Here is a 20,218-nt window from a genome sequence, read left to right as displayed (position 1 = left end):
AGCAGAATCTCAAAAAGAGCAAAAGCAAAATAATACTGGAGTAAATGTTTTAAAAGCCGCTTTTGTGCTCCTATGTTTACAAAATGATATGAAAGAAGCAGGATTTTAAGTTGCTTTGAATGATGTTTGTAAATGTAAATGATATCTTAATTTTCCTGTAGGAAAACAGTATCTTTTAGAAGGCTATAATGGTTAAAAAAAAATGTCTTTCACGCCCTAAAATGTGTCAAACGTGTGTTTCCTATGTAATTACAGCAGGGGGCGACAGTCAGCGATTCAGTTATCAATTAACAGAAGAAGAACCAAAGGCTGCAAACCCGCCATGTGAATTGATTAGGTTTAGATTAGATTTGTTATTAAATACAGTTTTTTTGGCATATATTGGAATTATTATTGAAAATATTAATTTAGTTTTAGCTAAGAAGGGATGTGTGTTTTTACATGCGCATTGACTACGTTAGACACCTAGCCGAAGCTTAAATGTTAAGCTAACATCAGTAGATTTTGGTTTTGGTAAAAAGGGAATCAGAGAATGGAGGAAATGATGGTGGAATCGGACCCAAAGGAAAGTTCTGGACCCGACTCAAACCAGCTGGTCGCCGGTGCGTGGGAATCGGTCACAGCTGCTTTGGTGAGTGAAGCCGAACCCCGGATTGGGGCGTTTAAGAACGGAGCGAATAGTTCTCTCAGAACTCCATTTAAATAAATACAAGTTTAAGGTTTCTACCCCTAAAAGAGGCAGATTATTAGCAATAAGACACAAAGACTGCTTCCAGTCTCATCCACTGGAACTTGGCGCTTAATTCGGCGTATATGTTTCATTTTTATCATGCTTGCTGTTTTACTTAATTAGAGAAATTAGAGGCTGCCTGTCTAAAGTAAAAGTTTACACTTCAAAGAACCCCATGCAAAATACTGAAGATGGTTTTGTTTAAATGATTTAGTCCAAAAAGTGGGATTTAAACTCAAAATCAGAAAGCTTGTTTACCATATTATCAGAGAGGATTGAGGCTGCAGTTTTCCAGCAGTCAGTCTGACATCCTTTACAAGAAATTATTAAATTTGAACAGAAAGTTTAGTGGACAGAAAAAAATATTACAGGCCGGACAGATAACCTGCTGCTAGGATTTGGACTAGAAATTTAATATTCCCTGTTTTTAACAAACTACTGTAGGAAAGATGATATCAGAAGCATCTTATCTGGGCTCTTTTCAGGTTAAGGAAAAGTCTGCATTTTATCTGAAAATCAAGGCCCCACATTCTGGATGGAAAGTTGAGACTCCATCAGGGGTGTAAATCACATCCATCATGGCGATTCGATTCGGTATCGATTTCCTGACACAACGATTCGATTATTTTTGATACTCAAGAATACAACGCGATACGATTTGATTAATTGGGCCTTTTTTTATTTATTTTTTTTTTTTTACCTTACAGTCTAGACAATGTTTCAGATTTGAAATAAATCAATAAAAGCTGTAATATTGTGAGTAGGTAAATGAGATAATTTGCCAATGGAATGAGTATTTTTACTTTTAAAATTAGATATTTAGATAAAAGGCACTTGAAATAAGACAATGCAATTGTGTTTTCTTATTTTAAGTGTAAATTGTCCTGCCGCTCATCTTAATTCCTCCACAATAAACATTATTTAAATTGTTCCGGTGTTCATTATTTCCTGGATGCCTTAATAAACTAAAAATACTTTATATGTTTGAAGTTCTAAAGAGCGAGCAGAAGAAAAGGACCCAAATATAGATTTTTCTGTTTTTGGGACGGCCTGCAGGTTTCTGAAGGCGGCTCGCTGTCGGAGCAGGACCTCTCGGACGCCGTGGCTCTTCTCTGCCATCATGGTTTGGGTCGGCTGCTCGGCGTCTGGCTGCTGGAGACGCTGCAGCTGCGTCTGTCCTCCTCCGTGGTTCCAGAATTCTGGTGCGGACTGAAACAGCCAGAGAACGAACTGGAAGAACGAGACAGGGCCGGCGTTCTACTAACGGCGTTCAGAACTCTGCTGGACCGCCTGGAGCCTTTCCTGAGCAAGTAGAACAAACATTTTTGTCCAAATAAGCTGATCGGGTCCTTATTTCCCTTTATTCTTTATCCAGGAAGCCAGACTTCCTGAACTTTATCCAGATCTGTCCGTACTTTGCTCTAAACATCCAATCTCCTCTCTAACAGGTGGATTGGAGAAACTGGGGCTGTGGCAGGAAGAGGGCCGCCATGGTCTGTCTGGTCCGGGCCCCAGGGCCCTCCAGGAGCGGGCTTACACCACCATCAGGGCCCTCCTGCTCTTCTCCCCACCTGCTGTTCTGCAGGAGCGAGTGCTGGAATTTTACAGCCGGACCTTCTCTGTCTATATGAACCGGGAGGGGGGAGAGGATGGATCCGAGGCGCCGGATGGCCCCGACGGAGGGGCCTGCCCAGGCTGCGGGGTCCTGACTCAGCACTGCTGGTGCCAGGAGGCTCTGGAGCAGCTGCAGGACCTCAGCCTCATTCTGTGAGCAGATCGGACCCATTCCTGAATCCAGTGCTGCAGTTTGTTCCTGCTGGTGTTTGACTCGCCGTTTCCTTTCTGTGGGGCTCCAGATCCCGGCTGCAGCTGCTGGAGTGGGTCAGCTCCGACGCCGTCACCTCCATCCTGCACAGGCTCATCGAGCAGCGCATGGAGCAGCACTGCAGGGGCGAGTACGAACGCTCCTTCCTGCTGGAGTTCCAGGAGGTGAGAGAGTTTTACGCCGAGAACCGCCGCCTCCTTCCCCAGCCTCTGGTTCTGAATCCGTTTGTTTCTGTGGTTGGATCAGTGGCTGGAACTGGTTCTGGGATGGCTGGGGAAGGTTTTTGACAGCAACGGGGACAGGGACGCCGAGGTCCCGCCAGCTCCCAGTTCTCCCAGCGTCCGAAGCAGCCAGCCCGCCAGTTCAGTTCTGAAGCAGTGGAGGTGCCACATGCACCAGTTCTTCTGCAGGATCTACGTCAACATGAGGATTGAGGAGCTTTTCAGTATCATCAGAGGTAAGTGTCCAACTAATGAAACGCCACCAGGGAGGATGCTTCAGCAGTAGCGTTTCTCCTTCCACAGTCAGAACAATCCTGCCAGCCGGGTTTTTATTCTGCTCTAGTTTCAGTGGATCTGCTGCCTTTAAATCAGTTTTCATAGCGTCTTTATTAACAGATCTGGTTCCGATCTTATTTTGCAGAATCAGATTATTACTCTGCGTCATTTAAAGTTCTAAAAATGTGGCGTACCTCAAGGTTCCCTTCTTGTGCCACTTTAATCCAACATCTACATGAGGCGCTAGTTCAGATTAGGGAGCATGGCAGCAATCTGTCACAGACTCTATGCTGATGACATCTTCATATTACTTTGTAACAAGATCTCTTCATCCCATCACAGCCACAGGTCCCAGTAGAGATGTCCTCATTTAAGTTTTTCATTTCAGATACGATACCAATAAGGAAGCTTTAAATATTGACTGATATAAATGCTAACCTGATACAATATCAGCATCATTCATATTTGTATTAATTATTGTGTTTTTTATTCAGTATATGTTGATTGTTACCCTGAAATCCCATAAAAATTTATGAAATTAATGAAAAAAATAAAATAAAACTATGAATTGTAATTATTTTTAATGATCCGCTGAAACCCTGGATCATTTCCGTATGTTTTGCTGCTTTGAATGTAATCATCTGGCGCATGCCCTCTACCATCTCCAAGGAACTCAGAGCGGAGCGGACGGGAGCCACAGTTGAGGCTGCAGGCTTTGCTTTGAGCAGCCGGTCTGGGGGGGCGGGGCGCTGACGGAGTATGAGGGATTTCGGGGTTAGCATGACATGTTGGTCATGTTGCTGTTAGCATAAACAAAACGTGTTGCACAATGCTTGCACACTGTTGCACTTTTATCCACAGCTTTCTTTCCGCCGTCATCGTAGGTCACTCTAAATGCAAAGTGGTCCCATACAGCAGACCTATAAAGTGCTGCTGGCGCGTCTTCCAACTCCTGTTCTTTCCCACTCGCCATACCCACACAATTCTCCACAACAGCTGATACTGCTACACCCGGCTACGCTGCTTCGCTTCTTCTTCTTCTTGTTTACTACTGGTGGTTGGCTTTGGTCGCAGTAGCGCCACCTTCTGCTCTGGAGTGTAAACGCTTCGCCTATAAGAAAAAGGAGCAGCGCATGAACCGAACGCAACACACGCGAACCGAACGGTTCGGATGGTTTTCATAAATCGTTCCATCCCTATTTTGTAGTGTGGCATATTAGAAAATAATAATAATAATTGACAGCAATAGAAATGACCCATTTATTATTAACCAACAGGTTACAAAAAACTTTCTGTCAGCTTTTTAATATTAGAGATTTTAGATGCAGGCTGATATATTCTGATTTTACTTTATTAAGACAGATTTCTTATAGCAATATCTCATCAGAACATCTCTAGTCTCCAAAATACCAGGAGTTAAAGAGGGTAAATATTAGGGCTGAAATAATTAATGGGGCTATTTGTGATTAATCGATTATTGAAATAATCTTAAAGCAATTTAGTAATCGATTAATCGTTAACTGGAGTATAGAGACTGTAAAAATGTGTTTTTAGCTGACAGAGCGACCCACTTAGACCAGCAATAAACCAAAATTGTTAAAAAATATATATTGAACATTTGTAAGTTTACCTTTTCTGACGATTTACCTTTTCTTTTTTCAATATGCCAGAAATCCTCAAGTTGAAAAAAGTTTTAGTTTCACCTGGTTTCATCTTTCTGGTACAGACAGATTAATCGGTTTGCAAAATAATCGTTACTTGCAGGCCTAGAAAATATACAGGGTAAAGTAAGGCAGACAGAAGTAAATAAAAAATAAAAAAAACAAGAGTAGAAATGAACGTTCAAATGCATCAACAGAGCATGCAAGAAACCCAGACACTGATTGACTCAGCCTAATTTGCTAAAACATCGTTAGAATAAAGAATTAGGTTTATACCTGCACAAAATAAGCTGCTACAGGCCTTTATTTTCAGTTGGTTGGATTATTGCAGGGCTGAACAGTAGCTCTACTGCAGCCAGAAAACTGCAGCCAGATCTAAACCAAGAAATAAAGTTTTGCAATAATTTAGAACTATTTGAAATTTGGTTTAATGGTTTGAGTTGCTCTGCATCTGAATGCAGACACCATTACGCCATCTTCATCTTGCAGCTTCGGTCACCTGATGTTGGAGTGAAAGATGTACAGGTGGGGCGTGACCTCATGCATGTTTTTCTGAACATATCTGTCCTTTAAAAAAAAATTCTCCCAGATTTCCCAGAATCCAAACCTGCAATTGAAGATCTGAAGTTTTGCCTGGAACGAACCAACCAGCGGCAGCAGCTCCTCACTTCACTCAAATCAGCCTTTGAAAGCCGACTCCTACACCCAGGTCAGTGTCGACATGAAGCCCGGCCCAGTTCACCTCAGCAGGGATTTTACAAACCAGCTGGAAGCAGAAACTAAACTTTTACAAATCCAGTTTAACTTTAAACCAAATGCAAAACTGTGTCTGAAAGCCCAGTCTGAGGTTAAACCTGGGGAGAAACATCAGAACTGGAGTGTTTAAAACTTCATGTAGCGCTGCACAGCTTTTTATTCACACTTTGTTGTTCCTCTTCAGGTGTTCACACGTCGGATATCATCACAGTTTACATCTCGGCCATCAAAGCTCTGAGGGAGCTGGATCCATCCATGGTGATCCTGCAGGTGGCCTGCCAGCCCATCCGGAAGTACCTGCGGTGAGTCCGGTCCACCTCCCACAGACCTCCCCCAGACCTCCCACAGACCTCCCACAGCATGGATCCGTGGGCAGGAGTTTTCCTGGCTAGATCAGACCTTCAGTGGGTTTTCAGATGTTGGCAATTTCCCAAAATTACTTAAATAATACATCATAAATTCGGCAAGTAAAGACATTCCTGCAGAAATTGGTCAAATTTTTTTGAAGGAATTAGCCGTGAATAGATGTTAAGAAAATTATATATTTTTTTTTAACATTTTAAACAATTTACAGGGTTCCCACAGGTCCTTAAAAAGTCTTAAAAGGCATTGAATGCTTAAAAATAAAACTAAGGCCTTAATTAGTATTAAAATGTCTTAAATCAGTCTTTCATAGGTCTTAATTTTTAAAACATAAATAGGATTATATTTATTACGATTTATTTTTGTAATCTGAATAAAATGTTAAAATTGACAATTTTTTTTTGTTATTAAAAAAAAAAAGTCTCTCCATTATTGGTTCTGTCCTGATAGCGGAACCAATAAAGCGTTGTTTTGGCCGGGACATTTGGGAGATGCGCCATTAACTTTTTGTCTGGAAAATATGAGCAAGTGTAAATGTAACCAAAAGAGTTTCCTCCATGGCTAAAACCAGGGAACATCCATGAGGCTCAGTGGATTTAGTGCAAGAAGTCATTCAAGCTCAGAACGATGGGAATTAAGGCAGTGGAGTCGCACATGCGAAGCACGAAACACAAAGCGTCAAAATGGAGTTAGAGAGAAACAGCCGGTATTTCTCAGTTTAGTTCCACCCTTGTCTCTGCAACGCCTCCACTTATCACCAAATCAAACATACTAAGAAAACCATACAACGAAAAATAGCTGCTAAAAGACTTAGCACTGGTTATGTTGGGGCTTTAAAACTGATTTGTTTTGTTCCCTGCTAAAACAAAGTTTGTGAATTCAGTTCAATAATTGTTCAAATATATCTGTCATTTGTGTGTTTTTAGCTTTCTTCCTGTATGGGAAGCTTTTCAACATTTGAAACATTAGTGCAGTGGTTTATGTTAAAATAAACCTTTGGGTTAAGTTGTCACAAGCAGGTTTTTCTTGTGTTTCTTGTGAATTTTGTCTTAAATTTTTATTTCAAGCGGCATTAAGAAGTCTTAAATAGTCTTGAATTTAACTTTCCTTATGCTGTAGGAACCCTGATTTAAAGACTCTAACAAACTGTCAGACTGTTTTAAATCATAAGTCTTTATCGCCTAATGCGCTAATTGCTAGCATGCATTTTTTTATTACATTCCAAGTCTTCTCTGGTGTGCTTGAAAGAACACCAGAGAAGTCGATGTCGCTCTGTCATGCAGCATGGCTAAATGGGAGCTATTTAGGTGCAGTTAAGGAGTTTATATTTATGAAAAGAACCACGTAAAGTTCAGCACGATCGCTCTGCCAGTACTACTCTGATAAATACCAGTGAGGGTCTGCTTAAGAACAACTAATCCTGTACTGGATGGCAGGAAAACTGCAACGTTGAAAGAAAGCAAAATTTTATCAATTAACCAGATGGAAAAAATTAGAATCTAATGAACCATTAATTGATAATTAATCATAAGTTGTTTATTTGTTTACATCTCGAACTGAGACCTCTATGGAATAGTTTTTCCCGTGAGCGGATGGGTCCTGGATCCGCAGGAACTGAAGTGTGGTTTCCTTCTATGTTTCAGGACCCGGGAGGACACGGTGAGGCAGATCATCGCCGGGCTGACGGGTGACGCTGAAGCCTGTAACGACTTGGCCTCGGAGCTCTCCAGAGGAGACCCGGTGACTCTGGAGATGCAGGACAGCGACGACGAAGGCAACGACCCCGAAGACTGGACTCCGGATCCGACCGACGCTGTGCCTGGTCAGTGAACGCACCTGTCTCTACCTGCGGAGCTGTTGGACAGACTACACCAACCCATGTCATTGTTTACGCTTTCCAGATAAACTGGGCTCCAGCCGCCGCTCGTCTGACATCATCAGCCTGCTGGTCAGCATCTACGGCAGCAAAGACATCTTCATCGACGAGTACAGAGCCGTGCTGGCCGACAGACTGCTGCACCAACTCAACTACAACACGGCCAGGTGTGGACCCAGCAGAACCTCTGACTGACATCAGTGCCAGGTCCCTCTGACCTCTGACCTGTTTCTATTCAGGGAGATCCGGAACGTGGAGCTGCTGAAGCTGCGGTTCGGAGAGTCTCACATGCATTACTGCGAAGTCATGCTGAAGGTACGATTTCCGTCCACCAGCCGCCTCAGAAGATGTTCCTCCCTCTACTTTCATGTGTCTGCGTCGGGTTGCAGGACATGGCGGACTCTCGCAGGATTAACAGCCACATCCGTGAGGAGGAGTCAAAGCTGAGCCAGGAAGAGCAGCCGCCGCTCGCTCTGTCCGCCATCATCCTGTCGTCTGAGTTCTGGCCCACGCTAAAGGAGGAGAAGCTGGAGCTCCCTGCTGTCATATGCCAGGCCATGGAGGCCTACACCCATCGCTACGAGAAGCTGAAGGTAGAGTTCTCTGCTAAATCACAACCATCAAACCATTTCATTTTATATCATTTAAGTTTTATGTGCTACAGCAGGGGTCTGCAAGCTTTCATGTGCAAAGAACCAATTTGCTCTGAGTCCAGCTAATTAAAACTCCTTTAGAGCTGCAAAATATTACATGATATTATATGTGTGTTTGTGAAAATTGCGACTGATTTGGGTCCATAAAAAAAAACAACCTATTATTTTTATTAAATATAGAAATCTGTTGTCATTTCAAATGACCAAGAACTCATTTGGATTCTTTTCAAATAATGAAAAACATAAAACAATTCATATAACTGAAACATGGATTTTTTTCTGTAGAGTATTAATTGATGAAAAAAAAAAAGTAAACCCTTTAAAGCCCGATCCAAGAATAAAACAAAATAGAAAATTACTTTTTTTGGTTTGAAGTCCTTATTTGCCCTTTTAACAAAATATGTAAAAAGAAAAAACAAAAATAAATTTTTTATATTAATAGTTTATTACTATGCGATAAGTCAAGATTATTTTTGTGTAGTCTTCTACTGGCTGTTATCAGGTATATCTGATTGTGTAAAATAGGATTTTGAGCAAAGTTACCATTAAATTCTGCAAAAGGTGTCAAAACATTTCAGAAACCGTTTGTATCAAATATGATACATTAGGCATTATAGGGTTAATAATAAAACACCATGTTTTCCCATTTTAATTAAAGGAAAAATAGCTCTCATATTTCATAATATTTCTGGTCCTTTCAGATATTTTCTTATGAAACCCACAAAAGTGTCTAAAACTTGAATCAAATCTTATTATTAATTATTTTGTCATTTATTTATTTTTATTTATTAAGAGCCATTTTAGAGGGTCCAAAGAGCCACAGGTTGCAGAGCCCTCTTCTACGGGAACCAATAAGAAAAGTCTGTCTTTGGTTTGTGACTGAAGCTTTCTGGGTGTTTTTAAGGCCATGAGGACGCTGAGCTGGAAGCCTCACCTGGGCTCCGTCACTCTGGACCTGGAGCTGGAGGACAGGACCCTCACTAACCTCACCGTGTCCCCCATCCACGCCGCCATCATCCTACACTTCCAGGAAAAAAGTACGATCTCTGATTTCAGCCTCTAGTGTGGAACAAATCACCAGCTTAACAACACTATTCGTTAAGCTAGTGTTCACATTGCATAGGCTACGTTCACACTGCTGGCCTTGATGCTCAATTCTAATTTTTGTGTGAAATCCGATTAATTTTTTTTGCCTCACTGTTCACATTTCCAAATATACTTGTATGTGATCTTCTGTGTGAACTGCAGTCATGCAACGCAACTGTCCCGAATGCACAGTAGAGGACGCAATGACATCACAAGCCTGCATGCTCTGTGTTTATGGAAGTAAACATGGATGGTAGTGTGGGAGAACATCTAGTGATCTTTTCCAACCATAAAAACACAATCTTTTCAAGATGGTTAAACATAAATACTGCTCCGCATCATCGTCTGCCATGGTTGTTGATTTTCTTGCCACTTCTTCATAGCAAGACCCAGAATAGTGACCTTTGTCGGAACAGTCAGGTCGGATAAATGCGACCTGGCTGTTCAGACTCAGGTCGCATTTGAAAAGATCAGATTCGTATCGGATTCAGGACCACACTAACCTGACTCCGCCAGATGGATTTGCTCCGCATATCCATCAGGAAACCTTCCGTTGAAGTAATTTTGGGAAGGGGCGAAAATACTGGTTAGCTGATTGGCCTATGTTGGTGATAGACGGGCCAAATAAACCAATCAGATCAACGAAGCATATGACGTACTAACAGAGCGACGACGAAGAGGAGCCAATTGATAGATCAAACTCTTGCCGAAACCAGTCGGGAGAAGAGCAAAAACATCTTTTCCTCTGAGAAAAGCCTCCAGAGCAGTGTTTTGCTCTTCTTTCAGTGAAGAAATACTCTGTAATTCCAATAAAACTTGCTCGATAGCCACGCTAAGGCTAGTTTCATCGGCTGAAGCCGCCATGTTCTTTAGACTGAACTGTCGCGCTTCTCGTTGCGTCACACCTCAACCCGCCTCAAAGCCAACGCTGATTGGACGTTCGTTTGGTGAACGGCTCCAAATTTTCTTTAACGGAGAGTCTCCAGACTGACTAGCGAGTGAAACCTTGAAAGCTCGCGAGATCAGGATGGTCTCACCAGGCTAGGACAACATAGCCAAGTAGTCTGGGTCGCAGCGGGAAAAAAATCGGATCTGTGTTGTTCAGACAGCCAATGTAAAGATCAGATCCAGGTCGCATATGGACCAAAACATTGGATTTGGGTCACTTCAGGCTGCAATGTGAACGTAGCAATAATGGCACAGATTTTTGCCCTGATCTTGACCTTCTGAAAGGTCCTGAATCGGTTCTGCCTTCAAGAACGTCAGGACTGCTTCCATTGCAAATCGGGGTCCGTTATCCTGTCATGCTCTGTCCCTAAAATTAAATCAGTGGCTGGAGTTTGAAAATATGAACTTTAACAGCTTTAAAGCATCAATCAGTCAGAGAAGCTGATCCGGAAGCTGACTGCATTCGAAGCGTTATCTGTCTTCCAGTCAGCTTTAAACTACTAAAATATGCATATAGGGTTACAATCCACCAGGTTTACATGAAAAAGGTGTGGGAGCATATTTATTCATGTACAAGAAAAGGTGAGTGTTCTCCGATCTATGGCTGAAACAATTAAACAGATTAACGAATTAATGAAAGAGTATCCATCTAAGCGCAGTAATTATATTAGTGCTGCAGCTAACGATTATTTTGCAAATCGATTAATCTCTTTTTAATATCGATTAATAATTGACAGCAAAAAGTTCCTTATAGAAGACTTTAAAAAATTATACCAGGTAAAAAAATTAAGCTTTTCCACTTGAGGAGTTCTGGAAAGAGCATATTGACAGACAAAAAATATTTTTATCTCAAATTCAAAAGTGTTTGCACATATTTTAAATTTTTTTTATTTTGGTATAATTGCCTCTCAAGGTGGGTCGCTCTGTCAGCTAAAGGCATGTTTTAGAGTCTCTACATTCCAGTAAACGATTGATCGATTACTAAATTAGTTGACAATTATTTCAATAATTGAGTAATCCTGATTAATTGTTTCAGCCCTAAATTATACCAACATTATAAAGTGGAAAAATTTTACCTGTTCTTGGTTCTGTGAAAACACTATAGTAACAATATAGTTGACAGATTAATTGATTAGCAAAATAATCGTTAGTTGCAGCACTCCTCTGTTCACTCCACTGTGATATTTTCTTAATGGACTGGGGTAAAACCAGTGCTCTGAATTGGTCCATTCTAGTAAAGCTTTACTTCTAAATTTTACCCACATGATGTTAAATGGCACCCTTTGCTTTGGCGCTAAACATTTTCTGCACATTGATGTTGCTGCTGAGCGACGGAAATGATCATGGCTGTGTTGTTTACCTGCCTCCAAAAGCGCTCAAACAAACCGCAGCAGTCGAATGATACCAGCAGTTCTTCACTCAGAGGTCTGACTGCAAGCTAGCATTAGCGCATCCAAGGAGAACCCGGCGCTGACAAAAACGCCTGTAACGTATTTTCAGATAAAAGTTAAGATCAGGGGCGGAGATAGCCGTTTAGGGGCCCTGAACACTAAAAACCACCTGGAAATAAAAAGAATCTGGGAAATAGAGAAACAAACAGGAAGTTACTGTGTTGCTGTTCAATATGAATGTTTTGAAATCACCTGCAGTAAATAAAAAAAATTTGAATCTTTAAAAATATTTAAACTCATTTTGCTCCAATTATAGTGTAAACACTTCCAAAGAAGATAACCATTTGTTATCTGTCACAGAGGAAAATTAATGCTAATTTCACACGTGATTGAAGCTGCAAAACAAGGACAGCTTCTTCATTTTTGATGCTTGTCCACATTAAGGTCAGACGCGCCTCATCTTTGATGCTTCTGAAGCGCATCCAGTAAAGTGTGCCCAGATGCGTCTGATGCTTCTCTTATTGGTTGATCTGACGCGTCGAGCAGCAAAAGTTAGCATCTGCTTGTGAAGCGCTTCCCACGCCTCAGATGCTCAAGATGCGTCGCTTCTGCTGATCGAGACGCGTTGCAGGACCTTTTGATGTGTGTTAACCAGCGGCGTAGGAAACGGGGGGGACATGTCCCCCCCAATATAAAAGCCAGGTGGATATGTCCCCCCCAAAAATTGTACCGCAAAATATTAGATTTTGACAATTTTTTAACTATCGTGCTTTTATTTTGAAGGCGCAACATAGCGTTACGTCACTGTACCCCCCCTCCCCTCTGTGAACTGTTGAGTGTTTGAGCACTCAGAGGGAAACAGCGATACAGAAAGTCAGAAACTTGTGAATGAGGTAAAATGGTCTGTCGGGATGCTGCTATGAATAGTGCTTACTTATAACGTCTTGTTGTCAGTTCACTTTCATATATAGAAACTGAATCTTTTTGGTTTAGGCATCTTAGTCTTGTAGGAAGAGGATTAGGGCCACTGAAAAAAGTTAACTGATTTTTACATTTTTTTTTAGTTTAACATGGGGGGAAAAGTCAGAATTCTGACTTTAATCTCAGAATTCTGACTTTTTTCTCAGATATCTGACAGATCATTAATATTTCTAATCAATTTACAGTTTTTTTTTTTTGGTGGTTGGGGGGGGGGGGGGGGGGGGGTACTTATACAGATATATAAAAACAAGAAGGTCTAACTAAAAAATAACCAGAATATATGTTTGTTTACACAAGCACACAATTTCAAATCTGCTGAGCTTGCTGTGCAAGAAAATGTAAAATATACGTATAAAGAAATATAACAGGAAGTACTGCTAAAACATAAACTAAATGTTAAATAATGTAGATATTGGTTTAAAAAATTCTTCAGATTTGGAAATTTGGAAGGAATACATAATTTTGAAATTAATCAACAAATCTGGTAAAAAATAAATAAATAAAAAATAAAAGTTGCACTTTTTTACTTGAGGAATTTGTTGAATAACTTCATAATTATGAGTTTAACTAGTTGGAGGTAATGCTACACTTCTCTGCTTCCTGTCCTGCTCATAAAAGGTAAACATTATAAACCCACCTTTCATTTTCTACACTATTTGGAAAACACAACACAAATGTAATATAACAAAAGTATGTTTAACAACAAACATGTTAGCATCCAGCCACAGGCATGTCTCTTTTAGAGACTAGCTCTCTTGTTTAATGACCTTCTGCTCCTCCATTAATGAGGGGACCCCTCGGGCACGTAAAAAGTTGCCTAATTCTGTCATTTTCCACCAATGTGTCACTGGCCACCTCAAACAACTCACATCTTTGTCAGTGAAGCTGAGTGCTCTGCCTTCATGGTGCCCATCTACATTAGGATCCAAAATTCTGAGATTAAAGTCAGAATTCTGAGGAAAAAAGTCTTAATTCTGAAAATAAAAGTCAGAATTCTGACTTTTTTCCCATATTAAACTGAAATAAAATTTTAAAATCAGTTAACTTTTTTTTTTTTTTCAGTGGCCCTAATCCTCTTCCGTAGTCTTGGGCTGATCACTCATCCAATATTTAACTGCTAACTTTCTGTAGACGTTTGCCACGCTAGCCAAAATGTTTTTTTTTTATATATATCTCATTTCAGTACAATGCCACCACCAACTAAAAGGCTGAAACAGCAGTAGGACTTACTCAGATTTTTAAAAAAGAGAAACGTCAGTGTGAGTAACAGTCACCTAACACAACTTGTGTTGAAATTAGCCCGGTCTGGGCGTGCGTTTTACGAGGATTTTTTATTTTTTGCATGATTTTGATTCGCCAAAATGGACAGATGTTATACCTGCTGCGCTCCTGATCGTTAGTTAAAACCACAGGGAGAATTAATTTTAATTCTTAGCAGCGGACTGCTGCACAACCACTAATTAACCAACTAATTAACTTCTGCATCTTTATTTCCTCAAATAAACTGCTGGCTCCTCTTTTTACACTATAAACAGATTAACACAACATTGACAACTCTGTAGTTTTCTCTGTTCTGTACTGCAAATTGGAATTAAAGGCTTCTACCAAAGGTCTGGACAGACTGGCCACCTGTCTAGGGTGGACCCCGCACCAGCACCTCCCGACCCCACTAAGGGACAGGGTGTACAGAAAATGGAAGGATGGATGGATTTCTACCAAAGGTTGATAATGCATTTTTGAACCAGATGCTTCAAAGCACCCTGTCCATAATTCTTCAACACACTGTCAGCTCCCTCTGTCAGTCAACCTATATAAATTCATTTTTGACCATTATTGCAAGTTTGACAAAATAAAACATATCAAACTTTGCACTTGTGTGGCCTACTGAATTGTTTTGATTTTCTAGTGCGTATGCGGACACTAAATATGCCAAGGGCTGAAGCCCTTGAAAGACACCTCCCTTTGCTTAATAAAAGACTCCAGTCATTTTGTTTGGTGATATGCTCACATCTTATGAACAAATGCATTATGTAAATTTTAAATGCATTATTTTTGCAAACACATTTATAAAGGAATAAAGTAAAAGATTAAATAGCCTTTTTTTAAGTAGCGTACTTAAGATATGTTTCTGTTGAATATTTACGAATCTCAGATTTCCGACATGTGTCCCCCCCAATTGTAAACATATTCCTACGCCCTTGGTGTTAACCATAGACTTTGCATGTAAACCGGCTGTTTCTGCTGTTCAAAGCGCATCCGGTGTCAATGAAGCATTACCAAGACAAAAGATTTCAACAGGCTAAAACGAGGCAACAAGCGCAGCATATAGTTATAAAGCAGTATAGTGGGAAAATATAGTGGGAAACAGCATACACTGGAAAAACAATCAAAAATGTCTTCAATTTAGTTTATTTAACCTTATTTTCAGTAAGTAAATGAGACAGTTTGCCAATGGAATGAGTATTTTTACTCTTAAAATAAGATAATTGGATAATATGCACTTGAAATAAGACAATGCAATTGTGTTTTCTTATTTCAAATGTAAATTGTCTTGTTCTATTGGCAAAATGTCTCTTTTACTTCCTCAATCCAAGAACAAATGCACTTATTTTAAGAAAAAATTACTTATCTAGATTTTGATTTTTTTCCAGTGTAATATTTAAAGGTTGGATCACAATCCTGCTAACCTGGAGGCACAGTTGACATTTTGAGGTGTCATTTTTTTTAAATTGTCAAACATCTTAAAACAGTTTTTTTTTCCCCGTCTCATTTCAGCAAATAAAAATGAATCTTCCATTTTATTTAGTGATCAACGATCAGGTCAGACGTGTCTGCACACTGTTTTACATACATCTGAGTTCACTGTGCACAAGCGTCCAAGTCGAGGCATTGGGCGCTTTTCTCATGCCAAAACAGCGACGGTGTGAAACCTGAATAGCATGACTGTGTAATTGTGTAAAGTATTGATATTTTATCACACATGCATGCACCAGAAAATTAATACGGTAGTTATTAGCAGCTGTAAGTACAGTGGAAAATGCATTTTTTTTTTTTAAACAGTCTTCTCATTAATTCCTAAAGATTGATTCTTATAACTGGAGTTGGAAAACCTAAAAACCGGCAGTGAAAATGACCCTGAACACACCGTCATCCTGGTGCAACATGGCAGTGCTTACATCTTGCTGTGGCGATACTTTTCAGCATCGAGGAAGCTGGTTGAGGTTATGAGAAGATGGGTGGAGCTAAACTAGGCTAGCGGTGAAATAAATGATCAAAGCATAGTCATGGGTTAGAATGGCCTAGTCAAAGCTCAGCTCCTAATTTAATTTATGAAAGGAGCTGATGCAGGAGCTCTCCACCCAGCCTGTTTCTGCTGGTAGCGTCACACCGTCAAAGATCTGGGGCTTTAGCAGAAGAAAGACTGAGAGGGACTGAAAACGAACTCTGACCTTTCTGTTCAGACCTCTCTGCAGATTTTACCCCCTTCGACTAAAGCTAACACCATTTTATTTTGTCAGGTTCTTGGACGCTGGAGGAGCTGAGCTCCAAGCTGGGCGCCCCGAAGGAGCTGGTGCACAGGAAGCTGGCTCTGTGGCAGCAGCACGGCGTTCTGAGGGAGGAGGCTGCCGGGCGCTACTCCGTGCAGGAGACGGGCTCCTCCCGGGAGAAGGTGGACAGAGGGGTGATGCTGATCGACAGCGACGAGGAGAGGGACTCCAACACCACCACCCAGTCTGAGCAGAGGGAGGAGAAGCTGCAGGTCTGCACACCTTTTTATGCAGAACATCTGAGAAATGCATCAACATTCACTGGTTTTATGAAGATCAGGAACGTTTTAGTGACATTAGAAAACATTAAACTCTGTTTCTATGACATGACCTTAATGTTTAGAAAAGAAACAATCAGTGGATTTCTGCTTATTTCTTTGAACAACATTTATTTAGAATCAGCTCTAGAGAGCTAATCACTTCAAACTTGTTTTAATATCTGTTCTCTGTTGGTAAAACTCAGCAGAAACAGACCTACTGATCTAATGACACTTCAAAGTAACGTTTGCAGGCAATCCAGTAAAGTTTAACTCATACAAACATTATCAACAAACTTTTTTTGATTCCTATTTAACATATGATTCAGATTTAGTCCAAAAGTCTATTAAGTGAGCAAATAAATTGACTTCTGTTAATATAAACATATGTACTTATGCACACCTCTCTACACACATCTTCATTCTATTCAACTTTTACAAAAACACTTATTTACAGTAAAAAAAAAATTACTCATTGATGGTCTCCACTCTTCTAACCTTTTTAACTGAATAGAAGAAGATCGAACGTTAGGTTTAATTTTTTTAGAATTGTAAAGGAAACTAGAAACCAGTTTGAGAAATTATAGGGGGGGAGGGGCTAGGCGTCACCATTTTTATAATACATACCAGAAGTCGGGTAATTCTGCAGAATTTTATTTTTTATTTTTATTTTTTTGCAAAATTATTTTATTTTAAAACCAGGCAGTTCAAAGTTTTAATTCACACTTTTTTATTCAGTTGATCGTCTTTATTCCTGGTAATAAAGTTCTTTTAAATGCAGAGAAAACAACTAAAAGCCAGAAGTTTTGGAAGTGAACACTTAATATTAATTAAACGTCTTTGGTTTATCTTGTCTCATATTGGTTTATGAGGAACCTGAACATTAGTAGATTTATGGCTTCATTAAATTCCCATTGCAACCAATTTTGTTTTCGGGACTGTCTAAAATAAAAAAATAAAAAGTAAAGGTGTATTTTTCCAAACCAGCTGTTGTAGTATGATCACCAAGAGCCCCTTGGTGTGTGTGGTAATTTTGAAGTCTCTGCACTTTATGGCAGTGGAGTTATTGATTTTTCTTTGCAACATTTTGCTGTTGTTTTACCATTTGCAGACGGCCCCTAACCACTGGCCTGGCCATTGCCTGTGCATAGAGATCAATGTAATACATCCAGCTGGGAGAACGGCTCGTTTTTCTCGAAAATAACGCTTTTTGATTCTTGTAATACGTAGTCTGTGCTATCAGGACATGAAAGATGAGCCATTTGTGTTTCAACAACGAGAGATATTGATCCCGGAAGTCCGAATCTGTGAATATCTTTCTAACTTGACAGAAGTAAGGTTTTGCGTTCCCACGCAAAAGTTTTGCGTGGGAACGCAAAACTTTCGCAAAAGGTTTTGCGAGGTAACGCAAAATATGCGAGGTAACGCAATACTTTTGCGAGGGAACGCAAAAGAAAAAAAAAATTCCCCATGTCCCCTAGGGGACTCCGTCCGTGTGAACCTTGGGCATTGTTGGTAAAAAATGGTGGCATCCTTCCTCCAAAACTGTGAGAGAAATATTTATGAAGCTGATTTAAAAAATGTGTTTGTTAAATGAATAAAATGGAGGCGGATGAATGAGCTGAACTGCTCCTCGCTGACTAACATCTGGTTGTTTCCACAGCTGTTCTGGGCCTACATCCAAGCAATGCTGACCAACTTGGACAGCATGACTCTGGAGCGCATCCACTCCATGCTGCGGATGTTTGTCGCCACGGGGCCCGTCGTCACGGAGATGGACATCAACGAGCTGGAGGCCTTCCTGCAGAGGAAGGTCAGGGATCACCAGCTGATTGTGTCCGCGGACATTTACAGACTCCCCAAAACCAACTGATGGAGGACCAGACGGTGCGTTTGGGTCAGCAAGGAAATTACAGAACTGGAAGAAAAAAGACTGCATAACAGGGACTCTGAGGGGCTGATTGTAAAAAGACCAGTTTTATAAGAGAAAATAAATACATGAAAACTTTCCAGTTTGATGCATTGTCCTTCTGGGACATGAAGGCAGCAGGAAAATAAAGTCTTTAGAGTTAAAGTTTGTATTCTGTTATTAAACCAATCATTCATTTCAAGTTTGTCATCTCTGACTACTGAAGTTTTAAACTTATTAAAAGTTTTTATAAGATGACATCGGAGTCAAACGGAGCGAGGATGTGGTGATCAGGTGTCGATACGTCCCACCTTTTGGTTTCCTTCCTAATTTCTGTGCCACATAAACCAATGTGTTGGTCTAAGAAGCTTCCTGAGTTTATCGCTTTCATCCTTTACCAGCAGTCTGACGATCTACATCGCTTCTTCAACATTAAGGTAACCTTAAGATTTACTTAGTTATTTCATAAATCAATCTATAACATCTACATTAACTGGAAACAAATACTTTCAGATTATTTTTCAGGGTTTTCACAACACTAAAATGTAAAACTAGAAAAAAACTTGACATTTTTTTTATACCTGAAAATTAAAGGCATAAAAAAATATGATCGAAAAAACGACCTTTTCAATTTCAACAAAGGTGCTTTCTTAATAGAACCATAAATGGTTCATTAACTGCAAATGCAAAATAAACCCAGGTAAGTTAACATGATCTGTCAACAAGCTAGTTTAAGGTATTATTCTTTTAATGTGTAAATAATCCAGAAATCTAAAATAAAAAATAATTTCCACCTGTTGTCTATTCGATTTGCATCACAGCCGGTGGAATTGATTGTCAATCAGTTGCTTCCTAAGTGGACAGTTTGATTTCACAGATGAAGATGATTTATTTGATTGAGGATATATTGTGTTGTTTGAGTGCCCCCCTTTTTTTTTTAAGATATATATATATGGCAAACCAACCAGACCTTGTGGTGGTAGACAAAAAAGCGGAGGGAAGCTGTTGTGGTTGACATAGTGATACCAAGTGACTGCACCATCAGGAAAATGGAACACGAGAAACTAGAGAAATACCAGGATCTCAGAGAGGAGCTGGAAGGTCAAGGCATCAGTGGTGCCCATGGCCATTGGACCACTCGGGGCAGGGCCCCCTAACTTGATGTGTGGTTACAGCAGATCCAGAAAAGTGCAGTTCTAGGAACAGGAAAGATACTGCACAGAACCCTCAAGTTTTATATATATATATATATATATACACTCACCGGCCACTTTATTAGGTACCCCATGCTAGTAACGGGTTGGACCCCCTTTTGCCTTTAGAACTGCCTCAATTCTTGGTGGCATAGATTCAACAAGGTGCTGGAAGCATTCCTCAGGGAGTTTGGTCCATATTGACATGATGGCATCACACAGTTGCTGCAGATTTGGGTCACGTGACGCATTCAGTGACGGATCAGACTTTTAGGCGTGTTTTGGAGAAGAGCAGCCTGCATGGAGAGTAGATACCCACCAAGACCTGAATATTCACATTAAAAATCATTAAATATATTTAAATTAAGCCAATAATTTGGTTAAGGTGTTGCTAAAAAAAAAAGAGCATGTCAAACTTTAAATCATTGTTCCAGATAAAGCTCTAAACACATTTTAACAACTTTCATTATTTTCAGATCTTCAAACATTTTTGTTCTTTGTCCCTAAACTTTGTCTCTGGTTCATTAAATGTTTTTCCTTTAAT

At 40.1% G+C, this 20,218-nt stretch overlaps 1 protein-coding gene across 1 annotated transcript; it reads left to right on the top strand.

The window, feature by feature from the left end:
* The first annotated feature begins 275 nt into the window (after positions 1–275).
* Positions 276–18,683, top strand: anapc2 (anaphase promoting complex subunit 2). The gene is made up of 14 exons (XM_038282760.1): positions 276–631; positions 1,787–2,036; positions 2,179–2,497; positions 2,587–2,719; positions 2,802–3,012; positions 5,303–5,422; positions 5,654–5,771; positions 7,476–7,654; positions 7,734–7,875; positions 7,948–8,023; positions 8,098–8,301; positions 9,266–9,398; positions 16,286–16,527; positions 18,236–18,683. The coding sequence occupies exons 1-14, from the start codon at positions 533–535 to the stop codon at positions 18,443–18,445; spliced, it is 2,436 nt and encodes an 811-aa protein (XP_038138688.1). The 5' UTR covers positions 276–532; the 3' UTR covers positions 18,446–18,683.
* The last annotated feature ends 1,535 nt before the right edge of the window (positions 18,684–20,218 follow it).

Source organism: Cyprinodon tularosa, unplaced genomic scaffold (assembly GCF_016077235.1).
Source record: "Cyprinodon tularosa strain WSP-4 unplaced genomic scaffold, ASM1607723v1 ctg104, whole genome shotgun sequence".
NCBI lineage: Eukaryota > Metazoa > Chordata > Actinopteri > Cyprinodontiformes > Cyprinodontidae > Cyprinodon > Cyprinodon tularosa.
The sequence above is the reverse complement of the archived record's forward strand: the minus strand, read 5'-3'. Positions and strand labels throughout refer to the sequence as shown.